At 41.5% G+C, this 12,344-nt stretch overlaps 1 protein-coding gene across 2 annotated transcripts in view; it reads right to left on the reverse strand.

The window, feature by feature from the left end:
• Positions 1–1,490: 1,490 nt before the first annotated feature.
• LOC101466889 (protocadherin-1) overlaps positions 1,491–12,344 on the reverse strand; it is a 230,540-nt gene continuing 219,686 nt past the window's right edge. For both annotated transcript variants that reach the window (XM_004552048.4, XM_004552049.6), the window contains exon 5: positions 1,491–8,933. In XM_004552048.4, the coding sequence (XP_004552105.1) occupies positions 8,506–8,933 (428 nt within the window). In that variant the 3' untranslated portion in view covers positions 1,491–8,505. The remainder of the gene's footprint in view (positions 8,934–12,344) is intronic.

The following is a 12,344-nucleotide window of genomic DNA, read 5'->3' on the forward strand; positions in this document are numbered from 1 at the left end:
TGGCAGTTATGAAGAATTTCAAAAATAAACAGAGGTCTCTTGTTTCCCTTTGAAAGCTGCCGTTTATTTCTGTGACTTAAACACAATTATCAATGCAAACGCCCCAGATATAAAAACACTGATTACACGAGAGCCACAAAGTGGTTCCGGTCTAAATATAAGTGGACAGAAGAAAGAGAGAGGAAAGATGAATTCACTGAGTCGTTATGTTACCGACAGACTCACGACACCGCTGACAGAGTCAGCCCGAGGAGGGAAAAATGCTGAATTAAATCAATCCCGTTGTGTGTTAGAACAAAGTGAACCTTTTGCAAAACCGAGTAACTCGCAAACCAAAAACATTCACCTTTTGTTCAAACTGTAAAATCCACCGTTCAGCTGAACTCACAGATATAGACGTGATCCATAAAGGGACCACCAGAGTTTCACAGCTGGATCAGGGCTGTTCATGAAAATGTTTTAAAAGTAGGAACTACAGACTGCGTCTCAAACTGTACTCTCCTAAAGCTGATCTAATGAACAACTCTGGACTGTTGTACAAAGCAACAGCATCCACTTAAGAGCTGGTTGTTGCTTATCCATTGATCTTTGTGTTGAAATTTGAGTGACTTTTCATGATTTAGAGTTCAACATAATCCTTCTTTATCTTAGCCTTGGAAGATTAGATTGCTTCTTTTTTGCTTCTTTAAAGTGAATTTAAGCTTCAGGTGAGAGCGCCAAAACAACCCATGAGTAAGGCTCGAGAGTTGGTAACACGTGTATGTCAAAGGTATGTCACAACGACTCGTGTCATTGTTAAGCAATGACTATAAATAAGTTCAGCTTTAAGAGTCTGACGACTTGAGACAGTCTGCGTTTTAGGAAAGCAAACTTTTCTCCACTGTTAAGTACAGCTGTGGATTTCATACATAAATAATGCCTGTCAGTAGTAAACCAATGTGTATTTTAAAAATAAACCGTTCCTGGGAGATGTTTATGTGTTGGAGTCATGAATCAGTCTATAAAGTGTTTCAGAAGCAAACTATGGTAGGGCACTTTAGCTGTTAATAATACATCAAGGGTAAACCAATGTTTTTTTGTTTTGGTGGTAAAACATTTTGAAATGGCAAAAAGCACATTTTTAATTTAAGGTCTGCGTTTTAATCCTAAAACAGTTTTCACGAATGATTTTGAGAGGTAAACTTGCTGCGTTTTATTAGTAAAAGCTGCACAGAAGTATGAAGGCGGAAAAAGGAAAGAAAACTGTAGATACATATGCATTAAGTTGCACTCAGCTATGAATGTCAAATACAGTTTCTGATCAATATCCTTTCCCTTAGAGATGCTTATATTTGATAACGCATCAGATTTTTTTATAAAGCTCCTCATGTCTGTGTTTGCTGACTGAAAGGACGAACTGCAGCTGACTCAAGCTCCATAAAAAGATTATACATTAAATTGCTGTTTTATTTCTTTCTCTCAGGCCCAGCTGAATATTTTTATCATCTATATTTATTCTGGAATATCTAATATTCTATACTTTGGCAGAATCAGAAATAAACACAGATATACTCTTTTTCTGTAACTGGAAAGCTCCCTCTATTTAAAAGCAGCAGGATGTGAGTGCACTGCATGCAGAGACACCTGTGTTCTGCTAGGGGCTGATGGGTGGTGGTGGATTTTGGGGTTCACGTGTTCCACCAGGGAGCAGGAAGTGCTTGTTTGAGACACCAAACACTTATGGTCATGCAATGTTTTAGATCGTGCCCCCCCTCCAAAAAATAAATAAATAAATAAAAATCTGTGTCTACTTTTAATATTAGCCTCAGATTATCATCCCTTTTTAATAAAGCTGGATTAGGTGACCCTAAACCCTCCCTTAGTTATGCTGCTGTAGGCCCAGATGGCTGCCTTTCCCTGAGCCTGGCTCTGTTGGCTCAGGGGTCTTTATAGTAAAAAGAATTTCTCCTTCCTCACTGGAACCCTGTTTTACTTAAAAAAAGTAATGCATTACACATTACTTGTCATGTTTCTTAAAAGTAATGCAGTATGCTCACCAGAGAAAGTAATTTGTTACACTACTCATTTATTAATTTCTTGTTACTATGCAGGCGTATCTGAAACACATTGTCTCATAATCACCAGTTAATGTAAACCTCACGCTACAGTCCCACACACCAACATAAATCCTTATTCCTGATGAGGATATACGATCCTTCAGTATTTACATATGAACACAGCACAAAGCAAAGATGGAAAAGAGACTTCAAAGCCATCGCCACAATGATTCTAGTTTAGAAACATGAACAGGTAGAAACTGAGGTGTAACCCTGACTGCTCATCACTGCCTCTGTTACCTGCTGACGTTCAGTCTCTGGCTGCTGGGCTGGAGTCTGCATACACCCACATTTAATTTCTGCATTACTGAAAGATGTAATGTGATTACAGCAATGTGTTCCACCCAACACTGACTGTTGCCAAGTTCTTGCTGGTTCTCCTTTTGACGTGGGGTTTTTACCTAACATTGCAAAAAAGTCTGAAATGACTGTTCCGTATATGATATGGCTGGTTGTATCTGAACTAATCAACATTTTTTTTCAGATTTTTTTGAACTTCATAGTTTGACTCTGTGCTTTACTTGAAAAAAGAACATAAGAAGAAAGATTTTCTCAAAATGGTTTTCCCACTCTGCTGTAACCTGAGCCTGACCGCAACCACAGCTCACACCTTTGGGATAAGCTGGACCACATGACAGGCTTTGTTACCAAACAACTGCAAATTTCTGTTACTGGGTTCCAAAATCTGCTGGTACCCATGATGATGTAATCAACTGTATATGGATGGATGTAGCCACCATGACCTCTCCCATTGGCTGTGGGCTCCACATTTTGAAGCATCATAGTAAGCTGATTACTTAGCACTCCACCTCAACACACAGACCCACTCATCTGCTGAGATACAAATGAAATACTGAAATTCATACATCACAGTGGAAGCAAAGTCTTCTTGTATGGGCTGTATCGCAATGTAAGCTATTTCATTTGTCCAGTAAGCACATTAGAAATGCTCAAAGTACACCGACAGCACAACTACAATTGAGAAGTCCAGTTTAGCGACTCAGATTAACAAAGGTGAGGACAAGCCGGTACTGAATGGCTAATTTGGTCAATCAAAGTGGCCACACACCCATATGAATTTAAAATGATAATAATATTAAAATAATGATGATAATAATAGTAATTATAATTCACCCTAGAACTGGAGGACGTTGTCCACAAGGCTGCAGTAAACATGGGAGTTCTGACAGTTCACACTTTGCTTCATTTTTCAGCTCCAGAGGTTGTTATTGTAACCACATGTTTAACAATAAGACGCGAACATTTACGTGTCCACGTACTTTTGGACCTCTAATATAGGAACGCTCAAGCCCTGACACATTTCTTCATGCCTGTATTAAGCATCATAAGCCTGATGTGACTGTGCAAACATGCCAGCAGTACCCGCGTTTGCTTTAATGCACAAGCAAAACTACGGGAGGCCTAAAGAGCAAACAGCGACAGCAGAGTTCACCAAAGGTCATCAGGTATTACCAGGGTTCATTTTTCTTTGTCTGGGGTTAATTGCTGCGAAAGAGCTGAGGTCATACCGATGCTATATGACCTCTCCCCCTCTCCCCTATCTTTGCCGTGCACAGCATAAGACGTCGGGCACTTGGGAGTTTATCGCCCATCCAGGCTGTGGGTAAGCATCACAGAAAATAATATAATTACTCACTCACGCTGAATTTGAAGCGTGGCAAGGGGAAAAGGAAGGAGGAAAGTCAACATGGGCCTCTAAGGTTGGCCTGTAAATAATCAATCCGAACTCTGAGCTTTAAATCACCCGAGGAAGAACGGGGAAGGCGAGGAGCGGCGCTGGGGCCTATGAACTCTAAATCTGTGTCACAGTGGGGACTGAATGGTGGCTGAATGATGGCTGACTTATATGCAGAACACAATGACCGTGTGTGCAGGTTCTTAAGAGGGAGATGCATCAATCAAAAATCAAATATTGTCGAGGCAACGGAGAAACCTCGCTTTGAACCATACACAGCCCACACGGAGAGCTTCAATACACCAAATGCTAAATGCTAAAATAAGAAGCAATTATGCATCAAAAACAACAGCAAAAAGGCAGCGCCATGAATCACTGTGAAACTCTTGGTGAAGGCGACTGTTTGCCTAATAGAACAATAACACGACCTCTGCGTGACCCTTCCGATAGCCCCAATTTGCCGTGTTTTCTTCGCTGGCAGCTCAGCTTGTTGGCATCGCTTTGATGTTCCCTCTTTGATTGTGAGAAAAGGATGTTCATGTCACATGCTGTAAAACATTAATGACTAGTCATTTAGGCTCATCAAGACTTTTGTGCTCGTGTGAGTGAGACAGTCACAAATCTGTTGCCTTTTTCTGGAAAGGAGCAGTTCTGGAAATGACAACATGAGGCAGATTCACTTTCTAGCAGAATTTAATATCTGTCATGTATAAGTCCCATATATGTGTAGGATTAACTGAAGAGGTTTTTTTTAATTAAAATGAACATTTTCTTTTTTAATTGATGGACTGACAAATCTGTGGATAAAGCTACTGTCAGCTGTTCTCTTTTTCCCAATGGCTCGTCACAGTGAGCAGCTCCGCACGTTTCATTTGTTAGATTTTTTTAATGCTGAACGCCCTTCCTGACGGAAGCCCAAAGGTACATCTGTCTCCTTCCAGAATCGAGTGGGTCAGGCAGATCTGCTGGTATTCAGATTACAGATCAAAATCAGTTTTTTTGGATGCAGAGTCTGCACATCCACTTTTCATTTTAACCAGTCTTTGCAACATTACCAGATTTTGTAGCGCCTTTCAACAATTATTAGAAGACATGAAGAGTTATATTCTCTGTACAGTCTTAATTTGATGAAGCTGTTAAGGCAAAGGGATTTATAATTTGAAATTTCTAATTATGGACACCTAGTAGATGTGCATTACTATTTCTTCTCCAGGCCCAAAAATGCAAAAAGAAAAAGGTGCATGTTATGCTGTGTTCAGACTAAATGCAAAGCAGAGTTTTTGTGTTATGTGATTATCTCTCTGGTGACACAAACAGAGGCGGCCATGCTTCTATTAGCCGAGAGTCTCACAGACTGTGGATTCTTCTGATGCAGCTGACAATCACACATGGACTGGTTAATGCCTATCTTACTGTCTGCGTTTATGGGTAGTAGTTTTATATGGGGACATGAATAAAAGAGAATAAAAATTAAAGAGAGGGCCTTGAGAAAAGTGAACAAAATTGAACGACTTTCTTGTAAATTCTGAAAATATGTTGCTTAATTTCAGCCATCAGTTGTACTTTGCTGGAAGTAGTTCTATGGGTGAATATGTGCATGTTCTGAAATGGCTCTTCAATAAAACTCAACATCTGACCTTGATTCTAGGTTGGAGTTATACAAGCCTTCATGAAAATATACATCAGAGTAAATGTAAATGTTTTAATCAGTTGCCTGAGAAGCTGTCAGGTAAATCCCAGGTAGGGATGGACGCCGATGAAAATAATCTCACCACAGTTTTTGCTTTATTTTATGACTTTCCAGTTCAGTGTGAGACTAAATGACTTGTTCGGGAGATTTTTTTGCAGCACACTCTCTCACTGTGCCTTTCCTTTCATCCATCCACTCCCAGCTGGCGTGCATCACTACAGGTGAAATCTCACATTATCCTCAGCAGCCATTAACATGAGCCTCAGAATGAATGAACTTCCAAACCAGCTCACTTTTACTGGTGCAAATTATTGCCGGTAATATGCCAAGCCTCGGGTTGTAATTAGAGTTTCTGTGCTGTGCTGTGCTGTGCGGAGAGGGTGTTAGCGGACTCGAGCCTGTACAGGTGTCATTAATCCTGCATTCCTATGCGACTTCAGCACTGCAGGAAATGGCAGCCACCTCCCCCGCTGCACACAGCTAACAGGTTTAATAAATACTTCTGCTAAACGCCGCACGGCTCGGCCTCACACTGAGAAGGTAAAGAGGTGGGAAATAACGAGCGGCGACAAAGACTGGAGAGCTCTTCCTTCAAGCTCGAAAAACAGCAGGGAAACATTCACCACAGTCACCACAAGCACACTGAAGCCCACCACAGCTGTAAAGGATAAAGGAGCCATAACACTCTGTGGACTGTCAGCATCAGGAAACCTACAGCTGCTTTGTGCTTGTGGGACTGCCTCCAAAAACAAAACAGGCATCGCGAACAACATCTCCGCTCTCTGCTAAGCTTTGAAAGATTAAGTGAAGATTTTGGAAATCATTAATCTTAGATTATATTCAAATACTTTCAAAAAGTGAGCTCCCGACGTTGTGGCCTTCCAAGCTAGCAGTGGTAAGAAGTACGACATGGATGTGATGCTGATGATGATCACTTCTGAAGAAGCAAATAAAATCAGTAATGCTTCCTGCACGCTTTAAAATGGTAAATGGCCTCATACTTATTAAGTGCTTTTCTACTCTCCTTGAGCACTCAAAGCACTTTATACTACAAGCCTCATTCACCCATTACTGCACCCTAAAGTGGTAGCAAACAGAGCAATATTACACTCCCTGTGGATATTCATGGTCTTCCGAGGATGAATCTCAAGGATGATTATGGTTTGATTCACAACTACAAGAAGATTTTTATGAAATAATGCCTGAACATTCATGTTCTTTGGGGATGATGCAAACATCAGAAATGTTGAGATCCAACAGATTGCAATGCACAGGTCATGTTCTGCTCCCTGGAGTGTGAACCCTGGTATTTGAATTCCTTCTAAACCTTTCCTGTGATGTCACAAGACAAACTTTTTATTGAGTCTGAAATAAAAGCTTACAGGCTGTCACGGACTAGAGCTACAGCTATGACGATTCTCCATTAACACTTTATTGAGTTGTTTATTTGGATCAACTGGATTATAAATTTTAATCTCAAAAGATCTGTGAGATCTGGAGCCACTGGACAAACTAAAAGCTACTCACTTAAGTTCAGAATGATATACAGAAAAGCAGGAAGTCTTCAGACTGGAGAAGCCGAAACTCTAACTAATTTGAAAAGCTTTTTTAAAATTTTTTTAACCTTTTCGGCTTCATTAATGCAAATGCTCGTAATCAATCCGTTATCAGAAACTGCACAATAAACAGAGTAATCATTTCTTCTTTACGATGAACAATGCTGCCTTAAGCTGAGCACTTTAAACTTTTAGGTCTCTCACATGTGACTGTATCATGGCATCGAAGATAATTCGATGCCAGAAAGAAAAATGATCAGTTTGATGCAAGAAAACCGTCATTTGACTATTTTTGGATACCCTTCTGTAACATTCATGTTTAAGTTTATCATATTATGGTATACTACTGACAACAGCATGAATAATATAATCGCTTCTTAGATTCTGAGACTCTGAAAGAAGCACTTAGGTTTCCTTCAGTTCTGTATGAAGTTGTATCGGTGCGCCTCTAATGTTTCTGCTTCCTCGTTAACGTAAATTCCACCGTGTTCCAGTGTTGGACAGCAGAGGAAAAATGATTAAAAAGTCTTGTGTTTGTAACTCGGCACCGTTGGTGATGCTCAAGAGTCCAGGTTCCTGCAGTGTGACGGCGAATGCCACGGCATCATTTCTCTCTACATGCAACCATTTTCAGTCCAGTGTTACATGAAGAGCTGCAGAAAGATTAACGGCCACGGATCCGCTCTGCCACAGCAGTTTCCACTGTCACTGTTTGTAATATTTACAGCCTGTACAATGAAAAAAAGACTTCTCCACAGCAAAATAAAGAAAAGAAACCCTAAATATCTCAAGATTGGAAAACAGCTGTCTTTCTACAAATGTCTCACGTTAACGATGAGCTGCTCCTGACAAAAATAAGCCAGTTGATTTGATGCAACTTGGCTTAAAAACATAATATTTCCCTGTGTCTTCGAAGGTGACAGAGAAAAACTAGAAAGAAAAGTAAATCCAAAAAAAGAAAATGAGGATAGATAGCAATACACAGTATACTTAAGTAGGATTTACAAGAAGTTATTTCCCTTCACCCCCCGGAAGGTTTGTTTTTTGTTTTTTTCCGTTTTCCGGTCCCACACAGCAACAAAGCTAAAGCAACACAAAAAATCCAGCTGAAAAATGTGAGTAGCTAAATAGTTTCCCATTTAAATTATCACAACAATGTGGTGTAGTTTACATTCCTTCCAAAGCAGCTCAAGCCGCATTTTCATTAATTGATTTTGAATTTCTTCTATTTTACATGTGATTGGTTTTTGCAGGGGGTGGGGATGTCTGTGGGTAGAGGTGGAGGGGGCTAAAGCCTTGTAGGTAGATGCATTTATAAAAAAGGTAAAAGGGGGAGTAGGTGCTGTGGCACAGCAAGTTATAGGCACAGGGGGCAGCTGTGAGGGGGTGCGACAGGTGGTGGCGAGCAGCTGGGCGATGGGGAGCGCTGGGCGATGAGTGTGGGTTTTAAGGTGGAGAGCTGTGCCCTCACAGGTAGATCTCCCTCTTGGAGGTTTGGCCGGTTGGAGTGGTAGCTGAGTGGTACTCCACCGCCTGGCTCAGCGGGATCTCCTCCATGCCACAGTCTTTACTGGATGAATCTCCGCCACTGGGGTAGGCACTGCTGTAGGGTGTCATGAAACGCATGTTGGCCACTTTGGAGCTGCTGCCACCACCGCCACCACCTGGTCCACGCTCCTCCATCGGCAGGGGCTTGGGGCTGCCGTTGGCCATCAGCTGCTCCTGCCCGTCCATCTCTTGGTAAGGCACGAAGGTGGAGAGCTTGGGGGCATTCTTGGATACCTTGCGGTTGGGAGAAGGCTGGCCGGGCATCCAGCAGGAGTCAGAGTGGCCAAACTCGGTGCACTCCCGGGTGCATTTACCGGTCATTGCCACGTCGGGAAGAGGCCTGAGATCTGCAGAGAGACACAACAAAACAGAGAAGAGAAAGCATGAGTACCGTGGAAACAGCAGCGCGAGGAAAGGTGGGAGATGAAGATGACATTACGGTGCAGAGGTTTCACATAAAAAGCCTGAGATAATAAATAATAAACTCTAGTCTGGGCTTGATGCACCAGCTGCAACAATAGCGATCCAGATTAGGAGGTTTTAAGGATTTGGGTGGGATAAGTTCAAGTCCTGTCCTGCTTTTGTTTCCACTATTACTCTCGGGTGAGGTTTAGACACTTTAAACTACTCGGTTAGGGTTAGAAAGAGTGTTTTTTGGTGTTTTCTCAAGGTTTGGGTTAAAAGGAGCACATCACACTCAACCACTGCAGAAAAATATATTTGCAGTGACAGCCCCATCTCACTATTGTCATAACCCAGTGGGTTACACACTGCTGCCAAAGGACATCTTGTGCTTGTACACAACAGCAGCTTTGACAAAATGCTATTATTTGCCACATCTGTGAAGAGAAGCGCCTGTAATGTGTCTTTTTGTGGAATGGTCTTTAACGGTGTCTGTCTGCTATTCTGAGCTGTATAGGTAGTGTCCCGTCGCTTGTTGTTGTTGTTGTTGTCTCATCTCAGCAAATGAGGCCCCAAACCTGGACCTTTTAAAGCTAATAAATAAAAAGTCAGAGAAGCTTTAGAATTGATTGTCACTCCATGTCACCTTAGCTATATGAATATTGGCTAAAATACAAATGAAGCTTTGAAGATGGGAGTTTTGATTACATTTGCAAATCTGCAGAATTTGATTGAACAGGCCGGGGATACGGACACAAGGATTTAAGATCTGTATTTAAGTTCGGGATGGATATGCCCATTATTTCCTTTCTCAGATTTGAAGAGAGCAAGCTGGACTCTGATGCTTTTTCTTCTTTGCAACCTATTATGATAAAGCTTGGATTCCGGTTACTATAGGCTAGCACTTTTTTCCAGGTATATGCATATAAATACCTCCAGCAGTAACAAATGTGTGTCTGCAAGTCTTTCTTTTTTATTGTTATTTATTAGGTTGAACTTTACTTGCTGTTTTGTGCATTAATGCTCATCTGTGGGATTTTGTCTTATGTAGCAGAACAATTTCCCCTGAGAGTTTGCAGCTAAAAGCCAAAGTTGGTTGTAAATTGCATTTGACTACAGTCAGATAAATGTGTTTGCTGAATAAATATTGGTATATATGTATCCAAAGATCTCATAAATGATGCTTTTGTTCTGTAAAATCTAACAAAACTGCAAGTGCAGTGTCACAGTTCAGCTGTGTACAGGCTGGCGAGAGCAGGAGATGCTGATTAAAACTGTCATTACCCCTTTATCCACACGCAGTTCTCTCTATTTGAAGAAAATTAATTAAAGCTCTGTGTATTTTTAAAGTCACTAATAGTTCACAAAGTGCCAGGAATTTGTTGCTGACAGAAGGAATGCGCAGATCCAACGATGGGCGCTGAGCGTGAAACAGGATCAGCTGATTTAGTGAAGGAGGGAAAAACACGCTCAGGTTCATTAAAATATTAATTAGGTTTCGCAAACAGCCACTTAAGGCTAAAATAACAATTCTGTTACTGCCTTGTTCTTGAAAAAGAAAAATGACATAATGAAAGATGATGGCTGCAGAAAAAAAACATCTGTGTTTTAGTGTGTGATTATTACGGTCACGATTTCTCAAATCTGGATTTTCTTTTTTTGTTTTTCTGTAAGTTGTTGAAGCTTCTCATCCTGTACCTCTGAGGTACCTCTGAGGTACGGAGGCAGACAGATGGAGACTGACAGACAGACGCGGGGCTGAGTTCGCATTTTAAAGAAATCACAGCTTAGAGTGGAAAAAGGTCAGAGATGGAAGCAGAAATATCAATGCGTATGCAGAAAGTAACCTTTCTCCTGTGCGTGACATTAGATCATTCTTTGATACTAGAGGCTAGGGGCTCAAGAGGGGGCAGAGGAGGTGGCGGTCCTCCTGGGGGATGGCGCTTATTTCCCAAAATGGCCTCTGCTTCATGCATAATTGAAATTCATTGCCTCCTTTTTGCAAAAAAGGAGCTACAGTCGGCTTTTCTGTCTGTTTGCGGCTTGATGTGTGCGTTCTAATCCCGCGGAGTGCTGAGTAGCGGACGCGCTCTGTCTTTTTTCAACGCTTCCCCTCCCGTATTCTCACGGCCGCCGCTGCCATGGATTTTAGTTTTTAAGCACTTCCCATGCAAAAGCAAGGTGCTTGCAAAAATGTTAAGTCATGTGCGAGTGGCTGCCGAGTTCAGAGCGGCTGTTTAATAAGTGCTTTGCCTCCAAACGTCGTGTCAGCAGGAGGCTTATAGAGCACGGACTGCCTCAGAGCTGTACAGCTGAACACACTCCAAACTTGACTCACTTCCACAACAACAGACGAAGGACTCAGCACTTGAGTTCAGCTGGACTACTGTGTGCACGGGAACTTTGTTAAACTAAAGCTGCGATCACTGCCATCGACTTTGCCGGTGGGAGAACAGTAGAAACTTTATTAGAAAAGTCTTCCAGGAGCAAATATTACATTCGGCTCTGTAGCATTTTAACCAGTGCCCACTGAACAAGGGAATACTGGCAGGCAGCATTTACACGCCAGCATTTCCTCGTGGTTATACACATGCATGGAAGTTACTTTCAATTGTAATTTGAGGGATTGATATTTACAGTACTTATGACCTAAATTATTTATAATAGCTAATGTGACACAGATTTACATGATTGCAGATTTAGGCAGATTAAACTGAAGCTTTTGAGTTGTCACTATCAAAACAGAGGCTGAGCCCAAAAAGCTTCACACTCTCTGGACTTTCAGGAAATTTGATCTTACCCATCCTGCTCCCCTGACAAACAGATTACAGGCCAGGTAATGCATGCAGGCCACCACAGACGGTGTCAAATCTGATCTCATAATTAAAGCTAGTCCTCCCACACAGCAATCACCATTTGGCCCAAATGTGGCCTTGCACTTACAGTTTCCTTTAGGCCACATTTGGCTTTGGCTAATCCTGCTAACTCAAAGCACGGCTTGAGTTTTATGTGGCAAACTTGAGGTGTGCTGTTGGGCCACATCTGGCTACCAGAGCAGATCGTGCCAGTGCCACAACTGAGCTGAAAGTGCTTTGAACAGCTGAGATTTGGTGTGTTTTCTATGCAGGCTGTTCTCCTTTCCGATCTCGAGACTCTGCACAAGTTTAAAAAAATTCTATAACAAGGGTTTGTTCACTTAATGTTTAGTATAAGGGTTTTTGTGTTCACGGTTCTACATGTTTAAGAGTGGCATCAAATGATACAGGACAGGTTAATTCAGGCAGGTCTTCAGTGACCTCCCTTATTTTCAACTTTAAGCTTTTTACTTTTAAACCCATTTATTTCAAAATAATCTG

This window comes from Maylandia zebra, linkage group LG2 (genome assembly GCF_041146795.1).
Source record: "Maylandia zebra isolate NMK-2024a linkage group LG2, Mzebra_GT3a, whole genome shotgun sequence".
Classification (NCBI taxonomy): Eukaryota; Metazoa; Chordata; class Actinopteri; order Cichliformes; family Cichlidae; genus Maylandia; species Maylandia zebra.